Source organism: Vipera berus, assembly GCF_964194415.1.
Source record: "Vipera berus genome assembly, chromosome: 3".
Classification (NCBI taxonomy): domain Eukaryota; kingdom Metazoa; phylum Chordata; class Lepidosauria; order Squamata; family Viperidae; genus Vipera; species Vipera berus.
This window is the reverse complement of record NC_138204.1, coordinates 106617876-106644426: the sequence shown is the minus strand read 5'-3', so window position 1 is coordinate 106644426 and position 26551 is coordinate 106617876. Positions and strand designations below refer to the sequence as shown.

Below are 26551 nucleotides of genomic sequence, written 5' to 3'. Positions count from 1 at the left end.
AGCGCAATAATTGTCAGGGCATGGGAGGCCTGGCTGCAGCAGTCCTAAGGTAAGTGGGTGTGGGGTGCATTTGGCAGCTCCAACCCCCCCCCCCGCCCTAGTTTGATTTTTACACGTGCCTCGCCCCAAAACTAGGACTTATTTTTGGGGTGGGGCTTATATTGGGTGCACGTGTAAAAGTCAAGCTAGAGCTTATTTTCGAGATAGGTGTTATTTACGGGTAAACATGGTAAGTAAAAAATCACTTATGGCAACACAACACCACCACCACTATCAATCTTCTTCCTTTCTTTTTTTCCGTCTTACAAGTTTTATTAATTTTTTAATATTTACATTCAAATATTTGTGAAGCAATATGATGGTTGGGTAATCAAAAGTAAACAATATCAAATAACAAGTTATTTGCTCAGGTTACATCAACAAGGATTCCCTCTCCGATTCCCTTAGTTATAACATAGTCAAATTAATCAAATTAATATATTTCTAATAGTGACCTAGTCACTTAAAAGAATTTTCAATATATTTTCACTAATACATATCAATATCCTGCTTTTAGGTTTTACCTAATTGCAATAAAATAATCTAGACTATGATAAGTGGAAGAAAGCTTACTTTTTGGGTAAGCCACATTTCCCTATTTCAATAAAGAGTAATTATCCTGTCCACAAAACTTACATTATTCATTTCAAAACATTCTTTTTTTTTACCAATAATGTCTTATTTATCATCTTAACAATTCCCCAATTATAACAAAATATCTTATATTATATCTTTCCAAATTCTATAATATACTGTTACTGTTTACTGTTTTTAGTTGGGCATATGTTTAATATTTTTTAACTTTTGTATTTTTGTATTTTTTATATCTCTGCCCTGTTCACAGCCCTGAGTCCTTCAGAAGAAGGGCAGTATATAAATAAAATTATTATTATTATTATTATTATTATTATTATTATTATTATTATTATTATTATTATTATTATTATTATTATTATTATTATATATCGATTCTAATAACCAACTTTCTTTTAAAAGTTAAATACAAGATGAGTTTCTGTCTATATCATTACAACTAATATATTCTATATGTCGTCTTAACCGTTTATCAATTGTTAAAATACTATCTTTTGTTATATCATTCCAAATTCTATAATATAGTTCAGAGTTATATTCTAGAAGCTTAATTTTGTTTTCCCTTACAGATCTAAAACCTAAATGTAAAATCAGTTATATTTTTTAGAGATTCCCCTTAATCCATTAAAAAATATTTTTAAACTCTATCCTTAGGGATCCCAAAAAAGAGACAAGTTCAATTTTTTAAATCTAACTCTCGCCTTCCTTTTGTGCCAATCAGGCTTCCCTTTTGGCATCTTTAAATTCTCAAATGTATCTCCCTTTCTTCCTATACCCCTTATTTGAATCCAGGGAGACCATCCAAATATCAGTTTTGCAAAGAAAGTGCCCCCTTTGTAACCATTAAAATTTTGCTTTAATAGCTCAGTTTTTGATGTTTCATGTAATGGCAGCACACTACCACCACCACTATCAATCTTTTCTTCTTCCTTTCTTCAGTTAGATAGCCTATTGGCTTCTCTTCTACTGTCTAGTGCCTTCTTTCTCTTCTTGCCTCTTTTTCTGTCCTGGTTGTGAATAAAATATGGAAACAGAAAAGCAACCAAATTTAGAGTCATTCTGATGGAAAGTATCTTGCATCCACAAGTATATTCTGAATGGGAGCAGAAGAGACTCCCTCTAAATTTAAGAGTCAAGTAGAGGAAGAAAGGATATCTTGCATTGTCTGAGAGGAGAGAGAAAAATATTTTTATATTGGGTCTGCTACTGTCATGAGAAAACTAGCTTCCTCTCAACCACAATTGCTTCGACCAGAAAGAAGTAGGCACCTAAATTATCTTTCCTCCAAATCACTACCAAGGTATGTGTGGTAAAGAGTTCCTTATTTGGAAATATTTACAGGAGATATTTTCAGATATCTCGAGGAGAGCTCTATTATTATGTTCCGGAAATAGAGCACGTGGAAAAGCTTCCATAGTGAGCAAAGGCCTGGCTAGAAAATATTCAGTCTTAGAAAATCACTATTGTGAGTTTATAAATTTATTTTATCTTTAGGATTTGAAAATATTTGCTATTACTATTTTTTTCTCTGTTAAGATTTATTATTTGTAGATTTTAAATTGCATTGTGAACTGCCCATGTATACTGAACTATATCTTTTTTGTGAAGGCAGGGGGAAACAAAACTTATCTTGGGTTTTATTATTAACATGATGATGTTAATAATAAAATGTGGCATTCCTCAAATATTTGTAATTGACAGCTGCACATTTACTTGTGCAGTACTCTTACTGCCTCTTTGTTGTGTTTTCATAAGATGGAGTCAAGTACAGGAGAAAATTCTAAAGGTACCCTGAAATCCAATTTGGGAAATGATACATGTGAAAAAATGGAAGATGTGATTTTGTCAGAACACACTCAGACAGGAGATAAGTTTCCATTAACAGAGCCTTCAGCACAAGAAAATAGGCACATGGAAATTTGGTCTGTCCTTGAAAGTGTATGGAATAGAATCAATGTGTTCAGGTACTATTTGCTAAAACAATGTTTACTAAAACAATATTCAGCCCCAAATCAGTATGCTTTTAAATAAAGTCTAATATAAAACTGTCCTTACAGGATTTAAAAAGTTCATGTGTTATGTCTTCTTGCAAACATGCTCCACTACTGAGCATGAACTGTGAATTATTTTTTTTGTGGGGGGTGGGGGGAAACCTGCCTAATATTTTCTTGTGTAATTTAGTAAAGTGCCAGATATGGAATGGCACTGAATCAATAATATTTCTGCATATAGTGTTGCCACCAATAGGCTGCATATTAACTCATTTAATATTAACTAGTTTTAGAAACGAGCTTGAAAGCAGCAGCTTCCTTGTGAGTAAGTCTCTGGACCAGAGTATGAGCGTCTGCACACTTAGGACCTACTAAGCATAAAGGCTGTTCTGAAAAAAGGGCAAGTGTGGTGGTGGATTGGAGAAGATGGTTGAAGGATATGCCAGAGAATGACAAAAATAATCTTACAGAGAAAATACTTGCTATATTACCCTTATTAGGGCCCTGTGTACCAAGCCCCTCATTCTTCTGAATTGACTAGGACTCAACTCATCACCCAGGCAGATAAGGGAGCTGGTTTCTCATGGTGAAAAGCCTTTCTTAGAAAGGGACCGCTGACTTCTCAACTAAGGAGTTTTGCTTATATGTTCACAGATGAGTCTAAAACCATTGCTTCCAGATTCATTTACTTCCTTGGTTAGATATTTTGAGTTTTACTTTGAATTTTGGGTTTGGACTGCTGAAACTCTAAATTCTCTCTTTTTTCCCCCAATCCCTGACTACCAGGGGACTGGGAAGTATAAATTTCAGCAGGTCCTTTACATGTTGGAGAGTTCAGTATTTGCTTTCTGTTACTGTACACCCCACTGTGTTAGTGTTTCTGTCCTGTGTATCTGGTCCAACTCATTGCTTATAAGGGTCTCTGCCACAAAATTGCTATTTAATTATTGGAAAGAGTGGTGTGCTTTTCTCTCATTTTGCAAGTGATTTCACACATAATGAACTGGTCATTCCAAGAATGTCCATGGTTATTTTTTTTTCCTTTTAAACCAGCCATTGGGGGCTTTTCCCCACTTATATCTACTATAGCAGGGGTCCCCAACCCCCATTTCCGTGGACCGGTACCGGGCCGCAGCATGCCAGCAACTGGGCCACAGAAACAAGCAAAGCCCCATCCGCAGGATGCAGCCAGCACACAAACAACACCCCCTCCAGTCTGCGGAAAACTCTCTCTCCACATAACTGGTCCCTGGTGCCCAAAAGGTTGGGGACCTCTGTACTATAGCACAAATATGCCCTAGCAACATGCCACCATTAAAATATTTGCCTTCCCCTAAACACTTTATTACTGACTGGAATCTTAAAGTATATAATATCTTTTAGGCCTTGTCACTTAATACTTTGGAGGGAAGTCTATTGACTGCTGTGGTTTAGACAGAGGTGATAGTATTGGGTTAGGGATCATCAGGAACAAATCTCATGTCTGTATAGTTTTTGGCAAATTTGGTGGGAGTGGATTGCAATGGGGAAAATGAGTCCATGTTAATTTGTAATTAATTTTTTAACATTACTCTCTTTTTTTTAGTTTTGAAATTTTCCAAAAAGTAGATCCTAATCTTAGTGCAGTACCCCCAACTTCGAATATGTCTTCCTTTCAAGACGCTTTTATGGGTCTGCAGAAATTAATGAGCACAGTGAATGAAATTCTTGCTGGAATTCAGCAGTGAGTATCCATAAATTGAATAGTGTGTGTGTGGCTCTGATATAACCTAGTGTTTTCTCAGCCATTTGAAAAACATGAATAGCCACAAGAGAGCAGTATAGAGCATAATGAATGTGAAGTAACAGTGAGGATTTTAGAATTCTTTAGATTCTAGAGACAATAGCCAAGGGCCTTAGGTTGTCCATTTTTGATACAGTGACACTAACATCTCATAAGGCAAGATGTTATATGACAGGGCCACTAAACATAAGTTTTACATATCAAGTATATTGAGTAGCATGCAATGTATCCCGTACTTGTTCTCTTGACTCTACTTATTTTCTATACCTACTGCCATGCAAACATGCTACATAATTTGGGGAATCATATACAGGCTCCAGGAATGTATTCTTGAGATGGGGAATCCTGGGAAGCTCAGAAACTTGGTTCACTGCTATTAAATACATTCACTTCTGTTAGAAAGCTGATCAGACTTAGACAATGAGTGATGTTCCTGTAAACCTTGCCAAGCTGCATGTGTGGCCTGAAACCAGTCAGGTATGGCAGATCTCAGTTTCTTCTAAAGTGTTCATGGTATCCTTCAGCTATCTCAATAGTTCAGGCTCGAATATCTTGGTAGCCTGGCTTGTGGCAGGGAGAGGGAAACTGGGCCGCATGAGCTGCTGGCCAGCTCATGCTCATGCATCTTGACTTGTACAAGGCCTACTGCTTGAGCAAGTTGAGCTGCGCACACGTGTGAAACGGTCTGTTGTAATATGGCCCGGTTCCAAATAGGCCATGGCCCGGTAGTGGGCCATGACACGGAGGTTGGGAACCCCTGATCTACTAGTGTGGCTTTCTCCTTCCCTTGTCCTAATTTTGGGAGGTGTTATCTTGGAATTGTCTACCACTTTCCACAATTGTTTACAACTCTTGACATTTCTGAGGAGTTTCCATAATGCCAGTCTGGTTTCCCGGGCTTCATCTCCCAGCCCAGTCATTTTTGCAATCCAACCTGCCTTGCTTTAGCACCCTGAATGCTTTCAAATATGTTAGTTATGGGGTCTTCCTCCAACTTTAAGCAAAAGAAATTCCTGTATGTTTTTCTTTCAGGTTGGATTACAGTGGTAAATGTTACTTTAAGACAGGTTTGCAGCTTTTAAGGAATTAGTTCTTAAAGGTCAATTCAGGACTGGTTGTTTTAACCAGCTCCTGTCTCTCCATCAGCTATTTCCTGAATCCTTTTTTTTAATCCAAACAGCCAACTGCTTTTTAGCTTCCCTTGTTTCAGGTTTGATCAGCCTCCTACAATAGAAATAGTGCTTCTGCTTCTTAATTACTAAACAGACTATCCAGTAGCCTGAGCCAGGTTCAGTTTGTGGTTTGGTGTCCTCAAGTGGGACACAAACAATTAGAGAGAGTCATTGTGAAAACAAAATTGATTAGCCTTGTACTGGTAGACTGAGACCACTCTGAGCCCACAGTCTGACATATAGATGATACAGAGATTAAACTATAATAAAAGTGATATATTTTTTTCTTGTCCAACAGAAGCAGAGTAAGGGTATACAGTATGAATATTTCCAAAGTTACCTTTTCACCTGCTGATTAGTGTTCTGTAGGAACAGGACAGGTTTTAGAATCTAAATTCATATTAAAATCTATCTAAAATTGTCAGGAAGGGAGGTAGGCTATAACATTTTTAACATTCATGTTTTAAAAATCCTTTAATTGTCTATCTCTGTTTATTTTTTCCAGAGTCTTAGTGCCAAATAGTAGCTTTCAAGATGTCTGGGCCTTGTATAGATTCTTAACTAATAATGAGGTGGGTTATTTAACTTTCAGGTATTTGGTATGTTTGTTGTTACCAAATTATCTATGATAGAAAAGACAGAAATTTTGGCTAAAGATTTCAAAACAGTCTGGTACACATTTTTAAAAAATAATGTTTATGTGTGTACTTAGAAAAGGTCTACAAAATTATTTAAATGCACTTCACTATATCTACATGTTATAAGTTTATCTTACAACAGTAGCCTGTTGAATTGTAGTCTAATAAAAGTGCCATTTTGGTTATCAAGTCATAAATCGGTCAGGGTTGGTAACTCACTGGCTATACAAAGTACCCTTGAATTTGACAAGGCAAAATTATTAATTGCTTGGGGAGGGTTAAGCAGCAAAATAAGTACTTTTAATAAGCAAAACTTCAGGCACCCATTTTGCTCTGAATGATTAAATTCCCCTTATGACTTCATAACATGAAAGGCTACACTCTGTGTTCAAATGAGGTCTTAAAAAATGTTCTCCCCCCTCCAATGTCCCTTGAGTACAAAAGAGTTGCTCTAGTTCAAACAGGGCAAAAACATGGGGAGTGTGACATACTAATTAATGGAATGCATGTCTGGCTTAGCACTGATTTACTAGCCAAAGCTGTAGGAGAAATGCAGGCAGAGTTAAACATGTCATCAATATAGAGTCCTTGCATTGCCACAAACGATCCAAGTCAAGCATTCCCTGAATTCTGTTGACCCTTATCTAGTGCCAATTTAGTGCTGACTGTTACTAGATTAGATTCTTGTGTATAGGCTTAAATAAATCTTCTGTGTTGCAACTTAACATATGGCCCTGATCCTTCCCACCCGACAAAAGCTTACATCCCACAATCTTGATTAAGCCATTCTTTTCCCACTGCAAACAACATTTGCAATGCGTTAAGATTATCAGAAAGGGGAAGAAGCTTCTTGAATGAGAAGCGAAATGTCTTCAAAGAGAAAAAAGAAAGTACAGTTGCCTCATGAAAAAGCACCTTTGGTGCAGAAAGGGGAAGCTTTCTCAAATTCTCAGGGTTCACTACAGTTGTCTTCCATCAAAAATCTTTTGCTGCAGACGCTGCTCTCTACAATGTTAATCTGTGGGCCAATTCATAAGAGTTAATTTAAATAAAAAATCTGAAGCTTTTATTTGCTTTTGTTACAGCAACAAATAATTCCCAGTATATAACATTAGTATTTGATAATGAATTTTCCTACATTAATGAGATGGTGTTTTTTTTAATTCATAGGTAAATAATAGTACAAAATTTACTGCTGAGGAACTTTATGACTGTATTTCCCAAGAATTATACAGGTAACCTTTTCTTAAAAAAAAAAGAAACAAAAATAAAGTTATACCAAGTGTTTTTCATAACCTTCCCATGCAACAGTCTATGCAAAATCTGTTTTTTTTAATCCTATGACTTAGAGGTCAGGTGGCATTTTAACAAAAAAATATAAGGTTATAATTAAATATGAATATCACATATTCCTGTGAGTACCTGTTGCATACTTTATTTTATTTTATTTATATTTATATAAATTTCCCAAAACTGTTTCAGAGAAGTAATCAGTTTGTGATGCTTATCAAATAATCTGATTCCTTTTCAGGTTCATGATGGTATATTGGCCAAAATTAGCAAACAAATAGCTATTTTTTTTTTCTGTGCAGCTGCTTTGGAGCACTACAAGTAGCCTTGGCATACGTTAAGCGAATGCCTTGGGCAATAAGCAAACCTCTTGGGCATTAAGTGAACATGAGTATTAAGCAAATGCCCTGGGTGTGAAGTGAACCAATGATTCACTGTGGGCGCAGTTTTGCCAAAAAAACACACACAGCGCTGGTTTTTAGCAAAACAGTTGTAAAATGCTGTCTTGTGACTGCAGGGTGCTGCGAATGGCCATAAATGTGGTCATGATGCTAAGTGCCCGAAATTTGGTCACATGACAGTGAAGAGGGCCCAGCTATCCGAACGACAAATCCAGGTTGTAATTCCCCTGTTTTGGATGGATCTTAAGTTTGAACAGTAGCTAAGCAACCAGTCATAAGGTGTGGGCCACCTGTAAAAATTTTTAATATTAAATCATTAAGAGAAAAAAAAGTATCAGTGTAGCTTGAAGAAAGTAAATATATTAGGGAAGAATATTTTTCTTTCAAATTATTTGTTAAACTTCATCAGATCAAATACAACAATAAACAAGCCATAATTAAAACATAGCAAAAAAGGGGAAACTTTCCAAAAATATATAAAAATCAAATGAAATCAAATCAATACAGCATGTTTCAGACCATGAGGCTTTACATGACACACTGTGTTAGCAATTGTTAGATGGTACCTTTTTAAATTAAAATGCTCCTAAAAGTTATTGTTGCAATATTAGAAACCCCAAGGGTAAAAAGGGTATGTACATTATGCATATGTCACTTTTTCGGATTTCATGGTGCCTTGAGATCATTATATGAGGGAAGGCTGATTTTTTGCTAGTGCTGTTTTCTAAAGTGCCTCACAGAATTTCCTGATATAGATAAGACTGATGCATATCTTGGGTGGCCAAGGTAATTAATTAATTTCATCATAAAATGTAATTATTTTCTTAATCATGTCTGAAATCAGCTTTGAGGATTCTGGGCAGAAATCAAGTACAGTCATATACTGTAATTCTTGAATGAATCTCTCCCTCCCATATTTTCATCAGACGTTTGGTTACAGCATATCGTAGATCAGGGCTTTTCAACCTTTTCACCCATTGTACCACTTTTAGGATATGGCAACATTTGAGTACCACCAGTCGCCTAGCAAGGTGTCAAAAACTTGACAAAAAAAGGGGAAAAAAGTGATGAAGAACAGGTAGCCCTCAACTTATAACAGTTCGCTGTTTGAAGTTACAATGGCACTGTAAAAAGTGCCCTCAAGCCACAGCCGAGCAAGAAACCTGCCTGCTCGTCTCGCAGTGCTCATCCTCCTGTCCTAGGTTTTCATTGTTGTGAGCATTTCTGTTGAGGATTGGCAGTGGGGGTGGGGTGGGGGTGTTTGGTTTTTATTCCCCCCGTCTGGTGGGTGGTTGCAGCAGGTTTTGGTCACTTCACATGACACTGTGACCATCATAAATATGAATCAGTTGCCAAGCATCTGAATGTAAATCACAAGACCCTGGAGATGCTGCAACATTCCAGTTGATCGGTGCTTCTTCTGGGCTCAGCAGAAGCACCAGGATCAGCACCGATCTCCAGCTGGAGCCTAGTGCTGATTCTGGCACTTCCGCTGAGCCCTGACAGTCCTGCAGCTCCTGCCATCTCTTGCTCAGGCTTGTGCGGTGCTGCCACCGGTTCAGCTCATTCTGTTGTGATTCAGGGTCAGCCTGTGGGTTCGGCAGTTGGGTCGGACGACTCAGAGGAGGAGGAGGGGGGTGTTGAAGAGCTTGCTGAGAATAATATTGAGGCTCCACAGAGCCCTCAGCCAGGCCCCTCCCACCTGGTCACGACGCAGACCCAGCTGTGTGAGCCTGACAACGTGGATGAAGATGACCCACAGCTGGCCCTGTTCAAGGACGCCCGACGCAGGAGGCAGTCAATCAGGAGTAAACAGTGGAAGGCAATGGGGCACCTCGGAAGGAGGCAGAGAGAAGCCACGCCCTGAACTGTATAAAAGGGGAATGCGTGGGAGGGCTGGTTTGCTGAAGGCAACCGCTTGAATAGCTCCTGTTTCATGGTTCGTGTCTTGTTCTGTTTGCTTTTGTATCCATAAATTTGACAGGCTTAGTTCCAGCCTCTTGCCTTCTTGTAAAAGGGGTTGTCCCTGCCTTTTCTGCAGGGCCGGTAGCAGGCTGGTACAGAACACATTCCCCTCCCCCGCTACCACTTTTCTATGATGGTCGCGTACTACCTGCCAGGTGCCAATGTACCATAGGTGGTACCTGTACCACTTGTTGAAAAGCCCTGTCATAGATAATTATTTAGCTTAATTTGATGGTATATCTGCAGTGATGAATCTTGATCCTTACTGAGATGAAGTTCAGGGGAAATAATTGTCCAGGACAGAATTATTCAATAGCAACTTCCAGATTCTGGGATAATTTTAAATCTGTCATTGGTTTATAATTTTGTTTTAATAATCACTGGGATGTAGCAGAGACTGTACCCTATGTCTTATAGTGCTTTTTATATTGATCACATGAATGAATATGCTAAGGTAGTTTCATATATTAGGAAAACTGGAAGGTAAGTAGTATTTGTGAAATTGTCATTCACCTGATATAAAGAGATTGGTTTTCTATTGATGGAAAAAGTAACTGTCAAGTTTCCGACGGATGAGCTCTTCAAAGAACTCTGAGGCGTTTACCTTAAAAGTCTCTTATTAGAGCCCTATAACATCGGCAATCCTTGTGAGAAGCTGGAATCTGAATTCCCCTCCCCTTACCACAATATTATTAAACAATTCTCCTCCTTTCTTTGCTGTCATTAATCACATTCTCCAATTAGTTTGAAGAGATAGTTCCTGTCCTTAGTGTAAACCCTCCAGTTCTTACTTATCGTCTCTTGTTACATTCAACCTTGGAACTATTCGCTACTGTTGTTTATGTCTAACTAAATTCTCATACATTCTTCCTTCCCCCTTCCCTTCTTCAACTAACTTTAACTCTAAAAGTGATACACAAGTAGAAATATGAAATAGCTGCTTCTTCATCTTTTGTCAAAGCAAGAACATCCGATGTTAGCAGCATTGACATCTGGCTCCCCCTTACAAAAAGGACAGATTCTGTAATGTAAACAAAAACACAAATTAGGAGTTGACTTTTGGTTTGTTGGGGTGTTTCTCATAAAACCTTTTGATAAGTCTGTCAGCTTTCACATTGCTAGATTTCACCCAAGTGGCTTCAGACAATGGGTAACCCATTGTACTAGGTACTGCAATTTTCCCTTAAAAATACTAGTCAAGAATACGTTTCACTTCATAATGGGTCTGACCTGCTACTACGAGGGATCTGGGTGCCTTCTTAGGGGGAGGTCTTAAAGTGGAGGCCCAAAAGGTTTTCAGTAAGCTACAATGGAAAACCGGGTGAATATTTCCCAAAAGTCTGGGGAGTTTCAATTCTACTGTGACCGGGTTGATGATTCTTACAGTGGGGAAAAACCACAAGAATTTTGGTCCTAATTTCTTGTTGGGTAGTTTCAGGCGTAAGTATTTGGTCGACAAACCTTTTCCCCAACTTGGAATGCCCTTTGGGGAGTTCTCTTTATCAGGCTGCTATTTGTTGGTCTCAAAAGTCTTTTTTAAGGCCATCTTCATGTTTTTCCAAACTTCTTCCCAACCCTTCACCCATTGATCAAGTGTCTGGGAAGTGGAGGGCAACTGAGGGTATTCTGGTATGGGGTTGAATTCTTTCCCTGTGGCTACCTGGTGTTGTGACTCAGGGCCAGCCGGTGGGTCCGGCAGCCGGCTCAGATGTATCGGATGACTCAGATGAGGGGGAGGAGGGAGACGAACTGGCCGATGATGGCTTGGAGGCTTGGCAGAGCTCCCAGCCGGGGCCCTCTTCTCAGCTGCGTGAGCCCGATAGTGCGGAGGATGATGACCCACAGCTGGCCCTGTTCAAGGACGCCCGACGCAGGAGGCAGTCGAGCAGGACTAAGCAGAAAAAGGCTGCGGGTCTCCTCGGGAGGAGGCACAGGGAGACCACGCCCTGAACTCTAAATAAAAGGAGTGTTTGGGGAGGGGCTGGTTGCTGAAAGCAACCCTTCCGCTTGAGGATTCAAGTTCCTGTGCTTTTGGTTTCTTGTTCTGTTGTTTTGCTTGTGAATTAAACTTGGCAGACGCTTTGCAGCCTCAGACGCTCTCCAGTCTCTACTGCTTGAACAGGGGTTTGCCTTATTACAAGGCCGGTAGTTGGCTGGTTCAGAACAGTTTGCTTTCAGCCACCCACCCCTTACTACTACGATGGAGCAGCTTCTTGCCGAGAATGCTCAGCTCACCCAGCAACTCACTTTGCTGGCAGCTCAGGTGGCTCAACTGCAAGCTCAGGTACATGCTGCACCCCCACCCAGGAGGAAATGTCAGATAGCTATGCCGGATAAATTTGCTGGCAATCCAGAACTGTTTCCTGCCTTCCTGGGACAATGACAGCTTTTTATCAGCGTGAGAGCAGCTGATTTCCCCACTGACCGAGATAAGGTGGGATTCGTGTTGAGCCTTCTGTCGGGGGATGCAGCTCGTTGGGGCACGCCTCTGCTGGCACAGCCTAGCCCTTTGTTGGATAACTTTGGGGGGTTTTGTGACCATATGCGCCTCATGTACGAGGACCCGATTAAGGCGCAGACTGCCACCCGACGCCTGAAAGCTTTGAGGCAGGGTCAGCGCCCCCTACAGGCCTATATCAGCGATTTCCGGCTGCTTAGCCAGGATTCCGCCTGGAATGAGGCTGCGCTCGTGGATGCCTTCCAGGATGGCTTGTCAGAGGAGATGTTGGATGAGCTGGCCCGCGTGGACATTCCCTCAGACCTGAATGGGCTGATCCATCTTTGTCTGCGGATCGATGCCCGGCTGCAGCAGCGAAAGAGTCGCCGTGCCACCCCACAGACCCCTGCCGCTCCTGTTGAGCGTGTGCCCCCAGTCCAGAGGGAGGAGCCAATGGAGCTGGGTGCCGCCAGGTCCCGTCTATCGGTGACGGAAATGGACAGACGACGATCGGGGGGGTTGTGTTTTTACTGTGGGGACCCTGGACATTTGGCTGCTTCTTGCCCAAAGAAGCGTCAGCGGGCATCAGTGACCAAGCCGGCCCCGAGAAAGTCCCCTGCTTTGCTGTCGGGAAACGGCCCGAGCCCGATCTAGATGGTGTGATAGATCGGGCGACCCACCACGACCACGCCGAGCGACGCCATTCCGACGGTGCCTGTGAACCTCCACGGCATTTGATTTTTGAGGCACGTCTGATCCTTCCTGGCAAGCCAGAGGGGATTCCGGTCCATGCCTTAATTGACTCTGGGGCTACCACTAACTTTATGGACTCGGCCTTCGTGGCCAAATGGGCTATTCCCCAGTGTCCGGTGGATCCGCCCATGCTAGTTGGCTGCATTGCGGGACTTCCTGACAAAGAATTTGGCTCGTGGTTTCATCCGGCCCTCGTCCTCGCCAGTGTCTGCGCCCGTGCTCTTCGTCAAAAAGAAGTCGGGCGAGTTACGGCTCTGCTGTGACTACCGGAAACTCAACGCCATCACGGTGCGTAACCGCTACCCGCTGCCCCTCATCCCCGAGCTCTTGGACCGACTCCGGGAGGCTAAGATCTTCACGAAACTGGACCTGCGTGGAGCTTACAACCTCGTCAGGGTTCGGCCGGGTGATGAGTGGAAGACGGCGTTTGGTACTCGCTATGGACATTTCGAGTACACGGTGATGCCGTTTGGCCTGACCAACGCCCCCGCTGTGTTTCAGCATTTTATGAACGACATCTTTCGAGATCTGTTGGACCAGTTTGTCGTGATTTACCTGGACGACATCCTGATTTACTCCCCGTCGCGTGAAGCGCATCATCAGCATCTCCGTCAGGTCCTGCAGCGCCTCCGGAAACATCGGCTGTTTGCCAAGTTGGAGAAGTGCCAGTTCTACCAGGTGACCATCGATTTCTTGGGTCACCGCATTTCTCCTGAGGGCATCGCCATGGAACCGAGTAAAGTTGAGTCGTTGCAGAGTTGGCAACCCCCGCGTCGCGTGAAGGATGTTCAGCGACTTCTTGGATTTGCCAACTACTATCGAACATTCATCCCTGGCTTTGCTGCCTTGACAGCCCCCCTCACCCGGCTCCTGCAGAAGAAGACTCGGTTCCAGTGGAACGCCCCCGAACAACAGGCGTTCCAAGCTTTGAAGGATGCCTTCATGAAGGAGCCCATCTTGAAGCATCCTGACCCGCAACGGCCGTTTGTCGTGGAGGCGGACGCCTCCGACATTGCCATTGGGGCCGTGTTACTCCAGGCAGCGACGCCCAACGGTACCCTTTTCCCTTGCGCGTATCACTCTCGGAAATTGAACCCCTCGGAGCGCAACTATACCATCTGGGAGAAGGAGCTGCTGGCCATCAAGGCGGCGTTCGAGGCTTGGAGGCATCATCTGGAGGGGGCGCGGCATCAAATCGAGGTCCGGACGGACCACAAGAATCTGGAAAGCCTGCAGACCGCTCGGAATTTGAACCAACGTCAGATCCGGTGGTCCCTCTTCTTTGCGAGGTTTGACTTCCGGGTGCGGTACATACCAAGCGGGCACAACCAGAGAGCGGATGCTCTGTCCAGGAAGCCCGAGTACACCCGAGTGGAAGACAAGCTTCCGCCCAGGACCGTGATCCCCGTCGAGTCTTTTGCTGCGGTGCGGGAGCCGGTGGATATACGGGCTCGGATCCGGGAGGCGCAGCAGCAGGAGGCGTGGGTGGCTCAGCGGAAGGAAGAGGTGGGGCCAGATTCGCCTTGGTCGGTCACGGATGGACTCCTGTATTATCGTGACCGGCTCTATGTTCCAGGAGGGCCACTCAGGGGACTCGTCCTCAGTCAGTGTCATGATAACCCGGCTGCGGGGCATTTTGGCCTGTTCAAGACTCTGAACCTGGTCTCCCGTACCTTCTGGTGGCCCCGAGTCCGACACGATGTCCAGTCTTATGTCACCTCTTGCGTCCCATGCAGGCAGGCCAAGTCAGCGACAGGGGCCCCGCCTGGTTTACTGCAGCCTTTGCCAACGCCCAAGAGACCCTGGGGGGCTGTGTCCATGGACTTTCTGACGGATCTACCCCCATCCTCCGGCTTCACGACAGTGTTTGTGGTGGTGGACATGTTGACCAAGATGGCGCACTTCATCCCCTGTCGCGGCTTACCGTCAGCTCGCGCCACTAGTCGCATGTTCATCCAACAGGTGTTCCGGCTTCACGGCCTTCCCGATAGGGTCGTCTCCGATAGGGGGGCCCAGTTTACAGCCCGCTTCTGGCAGGAGTTGATGCGGGCGTTGGACATCAAGGTTTGCCTCTCGTCCGCGCATCATCCTCAGACCGACGGGGGTACCGAGAAGGTCATCGGCATCTTAGAGCAGTATCTGCGCTGCTACGTTAACCTGCAGCAGGACAATTGGGTGGACTATTTGGCCATAGCCGAGTTTGCCTTTAACAACTCGCAGCACACCTCCACGCAGATGACACCGTTCTTGGCCAACGTGGGTTATCACCCCAGGTTTTTCCCCCTTTCGCCCGTGGACTCACCGGAGCCGGCAGCGAACGAATTCATGGCGGAATTACAGGCGATCCATCGGTTGGTGCGACGGCAGCTGGAGAAGGCCAAGGCCGACTACAAGAGGTTCGCCGATCGGTCGAGAAGGGATACGCCTCCATTATCGGTGGGGGATCGGGTCTGGCTGTCCACCAGGAACCTACCATCCACTCGGCCGGCGAGGAAGCTGGACCACCGTTACCTTGGACCGTTCCCAGTCGAGGCCGTCATCAACCCGGTCGCCTATCGTTTAACTCTGCCACGTTCCCTGCGCGTGCACCCCGTCTTCCATCGGTCCTTGTTGGTCCCCGAACAACCGGCTTGTCCACTTCGCCAAGCGGAACCTCCCCCATCAGGACCTCGTGATGGCGACAGCACCCCCGAGTACGAGGTCGTCAGCATCAGGGATTCCCGCTGGCTGAAAGGTCACTTCCAGTACCTGATCGAGTGGAAAGGGTACGGGCCGGAGGACTTCACATGGGAAGACGCGACCGCCGTTCATGCCCCTGCGTTGGTGACTGCTTTTCACGAACAGTTCCCATCCCGACCGCATCCGGATCGGCAGACCCGGGGGAAGGGCCCTGCGGTGCGGGATAGTGTTGTGACTCAGGGCCAGCCTGTGGGTCCGACAGCCGGCTCCGATGTATCGGATGACTCAGATGAGGGGGAGGAGGGAGACGAACCGGCTGATGATGGTTTGGAGGCTTTGCAGAGCCCTCAGCCGGGGACCTCTTCTCAGCTGCGTGAGCCCGATAGTGCGGAGGATGATGACCCACAGCTGGCCCTGTTCAAGGACGCCCGACGCAGGAGGCAGTCGAGCAGGAACAAACAAAGAAAGGCTGTGGGACTCCTCGGGAGGAGGCACAGGGAGACCACGCCCTGAGCTCTCAATAAAGGGAGTGTTTGGGGAGGGGCTGGTTGCTGAAAGCAACTCTTCCGCTTGAGGAGACAAGCTCTAGTGTTTTTGTTAATTGAGTAATAAATCCTGGCAGACGCCTTTTAGCCTTGGACGCTCTCCAGTCTCTTCTTTCTGAATAGGGGTTTGCCTTACTACAAGGCCAGAAGAGGGCTGGTTCAGAACAGTTTGCTTTCAGCCTCCCACCCCTTACTACTACGATGGAGCAGCTTCTTGCCGAGAATGCTCAGCTCACCCAGCAACTCACTTTGCTGGCAGCTCAGGTGGCTCAACTGCAAGCTCAGGTACATGCTGCACCCCCACCCAGGAGGAAATGTCAGATAGCTATGCCGGATAAATTTGCTGGCAATCCAGAACTGTTTCCTGCCTTCCTGGGACAATGCCAGCTTTTTATCAGCGTGAGAGCAGCTGATTTCCCCACTGACCGAGATAAGGTGGGATTCGTGTTGAGCCTTCTGTCGGGGGATGCAGCTCGTTGGGGCACGCCTCTGCTGGCACAGCCTAGCCCTTTGTTGGATAACTTTGGGGGGTTTTGTGACCATATGCGCCTCATGTACGAGGACCCGATTAAGGCGCAGACTGCCACCCGACGTCTGAAAGCTTTGAGGCAGGGTCAGCGCCCCCTACAGGCCTATATCAGCGATTTCCGGCTGCTTAGCCAGGATTCCGCCTGGAATGAGGCTGCGCTCGTGGATGCCTTCCAGGATGGCTTGTCAGAGGAGATGTTGGATGAGCTGGCCCGCGTGGACATTCCCTCAGACCTGAATGGGCTGATCCATCTTTGTCTGCGGATCGATGCCCGGCTGCAGCAGCGAAAGAGTCGCCGTGCCACCCCACAGACCCCTGCCGCCCCTGTTGTGCGTGAGCCCCCAGTCCACAGGGAGGAGCCAATGGAGCTGGGTGCCGCCAGGTCCCGTCTCTCGGTGACGGAAATGGACAGACGACGATCGGGGGGGTTGTGTTTTTACTGTGGGGACCCTGGACATTTGGCCGCTTCTTGCCCGAAGAAGCGTCAGCGGGCGTCAGTGACCAAGCCTGCCCCGAGAAAGTCCCCTGCTTTGCTGTCGGGAAACGGCCCGAGCCCGATCTAGATGGTGTGATAGATCGGGCGACTCACAATGACCACGCCGAGCGACGCCGTTCCGACGGTGCCTGTGAACCTCCACGGCATTTGATTTTGGAGGCACGTCTGATCCTTCCTGGCAAGCCAGAGGGGATTCCGGTCCATGCCTTAATTGACTCTGGGGCTACCACTAACTTTATGGACTCGGCCTTCGTGGCCAAATGGGCTATTCCCCAGTGTCCGGTGGATCCGCCCATGCTAGTGGAGACCATCGATGGTCGAGTGCTCCTGTCCGGGCCTATTACGGCCGCCACGCAACCCGTGTGTATGGCCATCAGTTCCCATGTGGAGGCCATCCAGTTCTACATCACTTCGGATCTGCACTTCCCCGTGGTCTTGGGACTGGCGTGGCTCCGGGCGCATGATCCACAGATCTTTTGGTCTCAGAACTTGGTCACCTTCCCAAGTTTGCAGTGCGTGGATCACACCCGCCATATCTGTGCCGGCCAGGTGGAGGGTTCCTCAGGGGTTTCCTTGCCTCCCGAACTGTCCGACTTTGCTGACGTGTTCAGCGAGTCAGAGGCGGATCAATTACCCCCGCACAGGCCCTATGACTGTTCCATTGATCTAGTCCCTGATGCGCCTCTCCCAGTGGGGCGTTTGTACTCCATGTCGGAGCCCGAGTTGGCTGCATTGCGGGACTTCCTGACAAAGAATTTGGCTCGTGGTTTCATCCGGCCCTCGTCCTCGCCAGTGTCTGCGCCCGTGCTCTTCGTCAAAAAGAAGTCGGGCGAGTTACGGCTCTGCTGTGACTACCGGAAACTCAACGCCATCACGGTGCGTAACCGCTACCCGCTGCCCCTCATCCCCGAGCTCTTGGACCGACTCCGGGAGGCTAAGATCTTCACGAAACTGGACCTGCGTGGAGCTTACAACCTCGTCAGGGTTCGGCCGGGTGATGAGTGGAAGACGGCGTTTGGTACTCGCTATGGACATTTCGAGTACACGGTGATGCCGTTTGGCCTGACCAACGCCCCCGCTGTGTTTCAGCATTTTATAAACAACATCTTTCGAGATCTGTTGGACCAGTTTGTCGTGATTTACCTGGACGACATCCTGATTTACTCCCCGTCGCGTGAAGCGCATCATCAGCATCTCCGTCAGGTCCTGCAGCGCCTCCGGAAACATCGGCTGTTTGCCAAGTTGGAGAAGTGCCAGTTCTACCAGGTGACCATCGATTTCTTGGGTCACCGCATTTCTCCTGAGGGCATCGCCATGGAGCCGAGTAAAGTTGAGTCGTTGCAGAGTTGGCAACCCCCGCGTCGCGTGAAGGATGTTCAGCGACTTCTTGGATTTGCCAACTACTATCGAACATTCATCCCTGGCTTTGCTGCCTTGACAGCCCCCCTCACCCGGCTCCTGCAGAAGAAGACTCGGTTCCAGTGGAACGCCCCCGAACAACAGGCGTTCCAAGCTTTGAAGGACGCCTTCATGAAGGAGCCCATCTTGAAGCATCCTGACCCGCAACGGCCGTTTGTCGTGGAGGCGGACGCCTCCGACATTGCCATTGGGGCCGTGTTACTCCAGGCAGCGACGCCCAACGGTACCCTTTTCCCTTGCGCGTTTCACTCTCGGAAATTGAACCCCTCGGAGCGCAACTATACCATCTGGGAGAAGGAGCTGCTGGCCATCAAGGCGGCGTTCGAGGCTTGGAGGCATCATCTGGAGGGGGCGCGGCATCAAATCGAGGTCCGGACGGACCACAAGAATCTGGAAAGCCTGCAGACCGCTCGGAATTTGAACCAACTGTTAGAGATTAAACTTGATTTGGGTGACAATATTATATAATGGAGTAAAAGCACCTTTTAGGAGTTAAACGGCCTAAGGGTGTGGTTGTAATTATTCCACATAAAAGAGAGTTAGATGTTACACGTAGTTGCTCTTGTATATGTGTTTGATGTTAGTGTTTGGATACCTCTTGTTCTCTTGTTTGCTAACTTGATATTTATTCTCTCAAGAATCAACTGCTTGCTACAGTGTATATTGTTTTTGATATTGGTAAGCAGCTTTTGTATTTTGATACTATGTTTTTTATGGACTGACTTTTATGTGCATGATACTGGATTGATACTTGGACTATTTCTTACTGTGTTTCTTTTTGTTGTCTGAGTAAAAATAAGTTATAAAACTCATGTTAGTGCATTACTGTTTGCCTAAAAGTCCCAGTACAACTTCCACTGTGTATTAATAATACTCTGTTAAACAAACCATTTTTTCAACAACATATTCTAACAATGGTTATGGGCCCAGATCCAGTGTGGTGCTGAGGACAGGCACAGTATTGTATTTATATTTCCTAACTGAGTTTTCAAATTCAGACAATGGCACAAGGACTATTCAATCCATTCTGCATTACCCGGCTTAATGGGTCAAACTACGTATCCTGGTCTACACAATGTAGTTTGCTATTACAAAATCAAGGTCTTTGGAAAATAGTCCATAATCCTCCTGATGTAACTGCCTGGGATCCAACTAATGAAGAAGATAACAAGAAGATTGTAGACTTCAATAAAGACAATGATAAGGCTTTATCTATCATTGGGCTAACATTAGGAGACCAACAGCTAGTCCATGTGCGTGGAGAAGAGTCTGCTGCTAAATTTTGGGCTAAGTTGAAAAAGATTTTTGTTCGGGACAGTGTTGGTGCTCATATAAATCTTACCAGAAAGCTATTTAGAGCTAGACTGGAAAAGAATGGCAATATGTTAGCTCACCTTAACTTTATAAAAGCAACTTTGTTGGAACTGCAAGAAAAAGAACTTATTTTCTCAGAGCTTCACCAGGTTTACATCATTTTATCATCATTGGATGAGAGCTACGATGCCTTTGTATCGTCCTTGGAGGTTTTGTCCAAAGAAGACCTAACTGTTTCTTCAATAACTGGAAGGTTGTTGGAAGAATCAAGATGTCATATGGAGAGAAAACAGTTGAGAGAGCCATTGCAACAAGAAATAAAGAAGACTGAATCTGCTTATATTTTAAGGAAATGTTTTAATTGTGGGTTAAAGGGACATATTGCTTAGTTTTGTCAGAATAGTAATTGTCAGAGAAAGGAAAGCCATAGAAAGAATAAAAAGCTGATTAATGTAGCTGTAGCTAATAGAACTACTAATAACCACAATTGGTGGGTGGTAGATAGTGGAGCTACACACTGTATTTCAAAAATAAAAAGGGATTTTGAGAATATAAGGTCTAGTAAAAAATATATTTCTATGGCTAATGGCTGGAGAGTCAAGGTCTCTGGAGAGGGTAAGGTTTACTGTTCATTTTTAAAACAAAATTTGGAAATGCTATATGTTCCCAGATGTGATTATAATCTATTATCAGTTAAGGCATTATTGGAAGCAGGTTTTAAAGTTACTTTCCAAGGGGAGGAATGTCTTATTCAAAAGAATGAAGTGAACTTAATAGCTAATATGAAAGACGGTTTGTTTGTAATTAGCAATGATCCTATTATAATGGCTACTACTTGTACAAATCAAAAACCACATGATGAATGTATTCATTTATTACATAGAAGATTGGGTCATGTGAATTTTAATACACTAAAAAGAACTGTAGCTTTGTCTAATGGGTTTAAGTTAAAGGCTTGTAAGAAATATCTGCAATGTAACGTATGTGGTAGAGAAAAGAGCAGGGCAGCACCAGCTAATAGGTTAGATGGATTTAAAACCACAACTCCATTAGAACTGGTATTTATGGATTTGATAGGTCCTATGAAACCCAGTTTAGGGGGTGCTTGCTACATATTAAATATTCTAGACCATTATAGCAGATATGGGTTCTGTTATCTCCTTACGTCAAAAACTGAAACTATACAAACAATATCTAATTGGCTCAAGTTTGTACAAAGGAAAACTCAGTTAAATGTAAAAACCATAATAACAGACAATGGAACTGAGTTTGTTAATAAACAGTTCAATGAGCTGTTAGTTTCAGAGGGAATAGAGCATAGACGTACAGCTCCTTATAGACCTCAGCATAATGCATTTGTTGAACGGAGGGGCCAAACATTGCAAGCTATGATTAGATCTATGATTGAAGATTCTGGTTTACCTGATAGCTTATGGGGAGAAGCAGCAAAATGTGCTAATCATATTTTAAACAATGTGGTTAGTTCAGTTACAGGTAAAATTCCTTATACCTTATGGTATAAGAGAAAACCAAATCTTAGTTATATTCACACATTTGGGACACCTGCTTGGGTACATATTCCAAGTTCAATAAGAAATAAAGGAGAACATAGAGCTAAACAATTATTTTTTGTTGGCTATGAGTTAAACCATAAGTCTTATCGGTTCTGGGAGAAAGGTACTAAAAACATTTATTGTAGTTCTAGCGCTGTTTTTCAAGAACAGTCAGGCTGGGAAAGGGTAGAAGATATTGTATATATTCCTCAACAAGATTTAACTAACTCCTCAAATGAAAGTGATAAAGAAGAGGAGGAACCTGCTAGAGAGATCAAACAAGAACCACTGATAGTGGAGACAGGAGAGGAAGAAGATAATAATGTAAATGTACCTATAAGTCCAATAATTCTCAGAAGGTCTAACAGGGAAAGACGACAGCCTGATCGTTTCGAGGCAAGTTTAATTTGTCAAATAGACATTGAACCTTCTAATGTTGAAGAAATAAAAATGTATCCTGAGAATGAAAGAAAGAATTGGAAAGTAGCTATGGATAAAGAAATAAAGTCTTTGCAAGATCTTAATGTTTATCAAGAGGTTAAAATACCTAAAACAGAAAAGTTAATTGGATGTAAATGGGTTTTTAAACTGAAAGAAAGTGTTACAGGAGAGGTAATACATAAAGCAAGATTAGTTGCTCAAGGATTTGCACAGAATAATAGTGACTATGATGAAGTATTTTCCCCAACGTTAAGAGCTTCCACTCTTAGGGCTGCTTTAGTTTGGGCAGCAAATAAGAATTATAGTATAAAACATGTAGATATTGAAACTGCTTATTTGCATGCAACATTAAACCATGATATATATATGAAAGTTCCATCAGGAATAGAAAGTAAGGTAGGGTACTGTTGGAAACTGAATAAGAGTTTGTATGGTTTAAAACAGTCAGGTTATGAGTGGAATAGATGTTTAGTAAAAGAGTTAAATAGTTTGGGATTTAAAGCTAGTATTGCAGATCCTTGTTTATTTATATAAAACAGCAAAATAGTGAATTATCATTGTTATTATTATTCACTGATGATATTGCTATTATAGCAAAAGATGAAACAGAAACTGAAAGAATAATTTCAGGGTTAAAAAGAAAATTTAGAGTAAAAGATCTAGGAGCTATTAGTCATTATCTAGGGCTGGATATTGTCAGGACTAGTAAAGGATTTAAATTGTCTCAAGCTAAGAAAATTAATGGTTTGCTGAAACGTTATAATATGGAAAACTGTAAACCAGTAAAAACACCTATGATTCAAGGTTTTGAGAGGTCAGCAGATAACAGCAATGTCTTTGATAAAAAGATATATCAATCATTAATAGGCAGCTTGATGTATTTATGTAACTGGTCAAGACCTGATATAGCATTTACAGTTAATCATTTAGCTAGATATTGTGAGAATCCTACAACCAGATGTTGGCAAGGTGCGAAAAGAGTTTTAAGATATTTGAAGCACACCATACATTATTCTCTATATCTAGAGCCAACAAAGGAATTGGAACTAAAAGCATTTGCAGATGCTAGTTTTGCATCTGATACTGTAACCAGGAAATCCACTTCAGGATTGGTTGTATTATTGGGAAACGCTTTAGTAGGATGGAGGTCTAACAGACAGAAGCATATAAGCTTATCAACAACTGAATCCGAATTTTCTTGTTTATCTTTATTATGTACTGAGCTATTGGTATGGAAACAATTATTGTTTGATATGGGTTTAAATTGTAATGAACCAATAAAAGTGTATGAAGACAATCAAGCAGCTATAAAATTAGCAACTAATGCTGCAGTGAAAACTAGATCAAAACATACGGATCTACGGTATCTAAATGTCAGACAATGTGTTAAAGATAATTTGATTAAACTGGAATATTGTGCAACTGAAGATAATATTGCTGACCAGTTTACTAAGGCTCAGGGTGCTATAAAGCATAAATCTGTTTGTGATATGTGTAATTTGAGATTGTAAAAATATATGTATAATATGCCACCCAAAAGGGGAGATTGTTAGAGATTAAACTTGATTTGGGTGACAATATTATATAATGGAGTAAAAGCACCTTTAAGGAGTTAAACGGCCTAAGGGTGTGGTTGTAATTATTCCACATAAAAGAGAGTTAGATGTTACACGTAGTTGCTCTTGTATATGTGTTTGATGTTAGTGTTTGGATACCTCTTGTTCTCTTGTTTGCTAACTTGATATTTATTCTCTCAAGAATCAACTGCTTGCTACAGTGTATATTGTTTTTGATATTGGTAAGCAGCTTTTGTATTTTGATACTATGTTTTTTATGGACTGACTTTTATGTGCATGATACTGGATTGATACTTGGACTATTTCTTACTGTGTTTCTTTTTGTTGTCTGAGTAAAAATAAGTTATAAAACTCATGTTAGTGCATTACTGTTTGCCTAAAAGTCCCAGTACAACTTCCACTGTGTATTAATAATACTCTGTTAAACAAACCATTTTTTCAACAACATATTCTAACACCAACGCCAGATCCGGTGGTCCCTCTTCTTTGCGAGGTTTGACTTCCGGGTGCGGTACATACCAAGCGGGCACAACCAGAGAGCGGATGCTCTGTCCAGGAAGCCCGAGTACACCCGAGTGGAAGACAAGCTTCCGCCTAAGACAGTGATCCCCGTCGAGTCTTTTGCTGCGGTGCGGGAGCCGGTGGATATACGGGCTCGGATCCGGGAGGCGCAGCAGCAGGAGGCGTGGGTGGCTCAGCGGAAGGAAGAGGTGGGGCCAGATTCGCCTTGGTCGGTCACGGATGGACTCCTGTATTATCGTGACCGGCTCTATGTTCCAGGAGGGCCACTCAGGGGACTCGTCCTCAGCCAGTGTCATGATAACCCGGCTGCGGGGCATTTTGGCCTGTTCAAGACTCTGAACCTGGTCTCCCGTACCTTCTGGTGGCCCCGAGTCCGACACGATGTCCAGTCTTATGTCACCTCCTGCATCCCATGCAGGCAGGCCAAGTCAGCGACAGGGGCCCCGCCTGGTTTACTGCAGCCTTTGCCAACGCCCAAGAGACCCTGGGGGGCTGTGTCCATGGACTTTCTGACGGATCTACCCCCATCCTCCGGCTTCACGACAGTGTTTGTGGTGGTGGACATGTTGACCAAGATGGCGCACTTCATCCCCTGTCGCGGCTTACCGTCAGCTCGCGCCACTAGTCGCATGTTCATCCAACAGGTGTTCCGGCTGCACGGCCTTCCCGATAGAGTCGTCTCCGATAGGGGGGCCTAGTTTACAGCCCGCTTCTGGCAGGAGTTGATGCGGGCGTTGGACATTAAGGTTTGCCTCTCGTCCGCGCATCATCCTCAGACCGACGGGGGTACCGAGAAGGTCATCGGCATCTTAGAGCAGTATCTGCGCTGCTACGTTAACCTGCAGCAGGACAATTGGGTGGACTATTTGGCCATAGCCGAGTTTGCCTTTAACAACTCGCAGCACACCTCCACGCAGATGACACCGTTCTTGGCCAACGTGGGTTATCACCCCCGGTTTTTCCCCCTTTCTCCCGTGGACTCACCGGAGCCGGCAGCGAACGAATTCATGGCGGAGTTACAGGCGATCCATCGGTTGGTGCGACGGCAGCTGGAGAAGGCCAAGGCCGACTACAAGAGGTTCGCCGATCGGTCGAGAAGGGATACGCCTCCACTATCGGTGGGGGATCGGGTCTGGCTGTCCACCAGGAACCTACCATCCACTCGGCCGGCGAGGAAGCTGGACCACCGTTACCTTGGACCGTTCCCAGTTGAGGCCGTCATCAATCCGGTCGCCTATCGTTTAACTCTGCCACGTTCCCTGCGCGTGCATCCCGTCTTCCATCGGTCCTTGTTGGTCCCCGAACAACCGGCTTGTCCACTTCGCCAAGCGGAACCTCCCCCATCAGGACCTCGTGATGGAGGCAGCACCCCCGAGTACGAGGTCGCCAGCATCCGGGATTCCCGCTGGCTGAAAGGTCGCTTCCAGTACCTGATCGAGTGGAAAGGGTACGGGCCGGAGGACTTCACATGGGAAGACGCGACCGCCGTTCATGCCCCTGCGTTGGTGACAGCGTTTCACAAACAATTCCCATCCCGACCGCATCCGGATCGGCAGCCCCGGGGGAAGGGCCCTGCGGTGCGGGATAGTGTTGTGACTCAGGGCCAGCCGGTGGGTCCGGCAGCCGGCTCCGATGTATCGGATGACTCAGATGAGGGGGAGGAGGGAGACGAACTGGCCGATGATGGCTTGGAGGCTTGGCAGAGCTCCCAGCCGGGGCCCTCTTCTCAGCTGCGTGAGCCCGATAGTGCGGAGGATGATGACCCACAGCTGGCCCTGTTCAAGGACGCCCGACGCAGGAGGCAGTCGAGCAGGACTAAGCAGAAAAAGGCTGCGGGTCTCCTCGGGAGGAGGCACAGGGAGACCACGCCCTGAACTCTAAATAAAAGGAGTGTTTGGGGAGGGGCTGGTTGCTGAAAGCAACCCTTCCGCTTGAGGATTCAAGTTCCTGTGCTTTTGGTTTCTTGTTCTGTTGTTTTGCTTGTGAATTAAACTTGGCAGACGCTTTGCAGCCTCAGACGCTCTCCAGTCTCTACTGCTTGAACAGGGGTTTGCCTTATTACAAGGCCGGTAGTTGGCTGGTTCAGAACACCTGGAAAGGAGTGTAACCAGTGCTGCTCTGTACTGAATTATTGTAAGCCACCTCTGCGAAAGGGAGGAGGTCGGTCCAGTTCGTTGGTTGGTAAGAAACGTAGCATCTGAGATATTGTTCCACCATTTTGTTAGCAGATTCTGCGGCCCCATTAGTAGCTGTGTGAAAAGCAGTTGATAGGCCTTGAGATGATCCAATTAATTTAAGAAAATTCCTCCAAATTTTCGCTGTGAACTGCACCCCTCTGTCTGAAATTATTCGGTATGGGGCACGATGTAGCCGGTAGATATGTTTTAGGGTCAATTTAGTCAGGTGTTGGGAC

The 26551-nt window shown here is 44.8% G+C and overlaps 1 protein-coding gene across 5 annotated transcripts in view; it reads left to right on the top strand.

The window, feature by feature from the left end:
* SWT1 (SWT1 RNA endoribonuclease homolog) overlaps positions 1 to 26551 on the top strand; it is an 82717-nt gene that overhangs the window by 44460 nt on the left and 11706 nt on the right. For 4 of the 5 annotated variants that reach the window (XM_081324370.1, XM_081324369.1, XM_081324368.1 and 1 more), the window contains 4 exons: positions 2389 to 2597; positions 4210 to 4347; positions 6085 to 6151; positions 7388 to 7452. In XM_081324370.1, coding sequence (XP_081180496.1) covers positions 2389 to 2597; positions 4210 to 4347; positions 6085 to 6151; positions 7388 to 7452 — 479 coding nt within the window. The remainder of the gene's footprint in view (positions 1 to 2388; positions 2598 to 4209; positions 4348 to 6084; positions 6152 to 7387; positions 7453 to 26551) is intronic. The other variant, XM_081324372.1, reaches the window with a different exon arrangement.